Source organism: Cyprinodon variegatus, unplaced genomic scaffold (assembly GCF_000732505.1).
Source record: "Cyprinodon variegatus isolate N-32 unplaced genomic scaffold, C_variegatus-1.0 Scaffold555, whole genome shotgun sequence".
NCBI classification, from domain to species: Eukaryota; Metazoa; Chordata; class Actinopteri; order Cyprinodontiformes; family Cyprinodontidae; genus Cyprinodon; species Cyprinodon variegatus.
Genome location: NW_015151008.1, coordinates 303,014 through 306,084, shown reverse-complemented (window position 1 = coordinate 306,084; position 3,071 = coordinate 303,014). Strand labels below are relative to the sequence as shown.

Below are 3,071 nucleotides of genomic sequence, written 5' to 3'. Positions count from 1 at the left end.
TCTCTCAGGTTCCTCTAGTCACTCTCAGGTTCCTTTAGTCCCTTTCAGGTCCTTCTAATCTCTCTTAGGTTATTCTAGTCTCACTTGTTATTTTAGTCTCTCTCATGTTCCTCGGGTCTCTCTCGGTTTCTTCTAGTCTCTCTCAGGTTCATCTAGTCTCTCTCAGGTTCATCTGTTCTCTCACGGGTTCCTCTGGTCTCTCTCAGGTTCTTTTAGTCTCCCTCAGGTTCTTCTAGTATCTTCCAGGTTCCTCTGGTCTCTCTCAGGTTTTTCTAGTCTTTCTAGGGTAGTTCTAGTCACTCTCAGGTTCCTCTGGTCTTGCTCTGGGTCCTCTTCTCTCTATCGGGTTGTTTTAGTCTCTCAGGCTGTTTTAGTCTCTCTCAGGTTCCTCTATTCTCTCATATTTGCATGTTCGTCTAATGGGACGTTTAGGTTTTTTCCAGCAGACATTATTAGCTTTGTAAACTGATAATCTTTTCCCAACAGCCCCCATATTTTTTCCATTTCCAAAGTTCCCAGAATCTGATTGCGAACTATCATGCTGGTGTGATTTCCATTTCTTGCTGTTTTCTGCAGCTGATCTTCTGTGCTTGCGGCTCAAATAATTTCTTCTCATACTCAGAATCCAAGAAGCCTCCAGTGTTTGATGTTCCACTCAAACCAGTGACTGTGGATGAAGGGGACAAGCTGAGCCTCAGGTGCCACGTCTGTGGCTCCGCCCCTCTGAAGGTCCAATGGATGAAGGACAGGAAGGAGCTGTCATCGGCAGGCAGCATCCGGCTCAGCTTCTCTGACGGTACAGCCAGCCTGGAGATCGGCTCTGCCTCTAAACACGATGCTGGTGATTACCTCTGCAAGGCCACCAACGAGGCCGGCGCAGAGTTCTGCAAGGCCAAAGTCACAGTCAAAGGTAGAATCTGATCGTCCTCAGATCTGTCTGCAGTTTGGAGACCTAGCATGGATGCAGAACTTTAGTCTCTGAATGAAAGATGTTCTCATTCCTTCTTGTTTTGATGTTTTCCAGCGAAACAAGGAGCAGCTAAGCCTGAGACTCCAGCAGCTGCTCCAACCCCCAAAATGGACAATCTTTACTTCATTGAGGAGCCCAAGTCCACACATGTCACAGAGAGTAAGATAAACAAAAACAGAAAGCCCTGATAAATTCAGTGGTTTCCATGCTAACATCAATCTGTCTCCACAGAGGGAACCGCCACCTTCATCGCTAAGGTCGGAGGAGAACCCATCCCAAGTGTGAAGTGGATGAAAGGGAAATGGAGACAGCTCACTCATGGCGGCCGCATCGCAATCGTGCAGAAAGGTCAGGAAGCCCAGCTGGAGATCCGAGAGGTGACCAAGTCTGACTCTGGTCAGTACCGATGTGTTGCCTCCAACACTCACGGAGAGATCGAGTGCAGCGCTGATATGCACGTTGACGCAAAGAAGGAGGCGCCGCAGGTTGAAGGAGACCTGCGGGCCAAACTGAAGAAGTGAGTTTGGAGGAGAAGTTTCTCAGTTAGAACCTGAGTCAGTAGAAAACACTGATATATGATTCCTGTCACCTCCAGGACGCCGTCCAAGCAGAAGAGCCCACAGGAGGAAAAGGACATCGACATAGTTGAGCTGCTGAGAAATGTCGACCCCAAAGAGTACGAGAAATACGCCCGAATGTACGGCATCACCGACTACCGAGGTCTGCTGCAGGCCATCGAGCAGCTCAAGAAGGAAAGGGGGGAAGAAAGTGGAAGACCGGTGAGGATCCTGACATCTGCTGCTCATCGGTGGGATTGATTGAGAGGATTTAGGTTGCTGAGTTTTAACATTGATGTTGACAGGAAATGGAACGTGGAGACAGAGAGTCAGATGAGGACATGGCTCGACTGGTGGCCGACCTGCAGAAGAGGATGGAGAGGACTGAGGTCAGGACACACTGGTGGAGTTCTTTATTCATCCTACAGTGGCAGCCATTAAAAATTTCCCTACTTTCCTTGATGGGCCCTTGGCTGGTCCCCTACAATTCCTTTTTAAGCATCAGTCTTTGTACTGAAATATTCTTCTGTCATGATTTGTGGACATTAAGATCTAAAGAGAAGCGTTATGGTCAGACCCTGTAATTCAGTGAAAGGGTGGAGTGAGAGTAAGAATAACATGTTCATAGAGGGGATTTTGCTGAGAGTTGCAGGTGAGTAGTCTGCCATTTGAGTGGGAAGGGCCATTTTGAATGGCTGCTACTGTAACTGTCCGGGTCTTTTAAGATTCCCAGAACTAAAATGTCTCTGTAGGATATATATTAAAGGTTCTAGCTATTAGTGAAAATTAACAAAACTAGGATTATACTTTAAAACTGTTATCCATCAAAGTAAACCTAAATAATACAGCATAATTTACTGACCAATTTTCTAAATGCAGTAGTTTCTCCCGTTCTTTTTCCTGGTCTAAATGAGGCCTGCTAATCAGCCTCAAATGCTTATCAAGCTCTGTATTTTGTTTTTTTGGTTAACAAAACCTCTATAATCTTCTGACAATCATCTAAAACACTCAGAGCTTCATCATTTATCCCATAAAGAAGAAGTCCAATTAGACACGTAAAGCTACAGCCTCCGACAATCTAACATCCTGCCCCTGATTTGCTTTAATGCTAAGCTAATGTTAGCATACTTTCTTTCCATTTTTATATATCCCACAGGTATAATTTTGATGATGCTTTAATTCAGTGCGTTTCCAGATAATGGTGTTTCAGATTTGGGAGATTCCCGATGTAGGAGCAGCAGATGGTAGCGTTCAGAATCATATGACAGTAGAAATAAATAGATAAGAGAATAGATGGTAAGAAAATATTAACAAACTGAGAAAAAAAATGTGTTTTGAAAATGACATTTTCTAGTAAAATAATTATGCGACTGATTAAGAGAATTAAAAGAAAATACATTTAATGACAATTTATTCTCTCTCCCAGCTTGCCGAACAATTGCTGCTCTATATTAGATACTAACCTGACGGGTCATCTGCTGACCCACAGGGTGCCTGTCAGGTTGCAGACATGGTCTCATGTAACATGCATTTGAAATGCTACG

General features: G+C 44.4%; 1 protein-coding gene across 1 annotated transcript in view; it reads left to right on the top strand.

The window, feature by feature from the left end:
- The window catches only part of ttn (titin), a 206,646-nt gene that overhangs the window by 79,273 nt on the left and 124,302 nt on the right, over nucleotides 1-3,071 (top strand). The window contains exons 74-78 of the mRNA XM_015391676.1: nucleotides 623-910; nucleotides 1,025-1,129; nucleotides 1,202-1,487; nucleotides 1,566-1,749; nucleotides 1,833-1,916. Coding sequence (XP_015247162.1) covers nucleotides 623-910; nucleotides 1,025-1,129; nucleotides 1,202-1,487; nucleotides 1,566-1,749; nucleotides 1,833-1,916 — 947 coding nt within the window. The remainder of the gene's footprint in view (nucleotides 1-622; nucleotides 911-1,024; nucleotides 1,130-1,201; nucleotides 1,488-1,565; nucleotides 1,750-1,832; nucleotides 1,917-3,071) is intronic.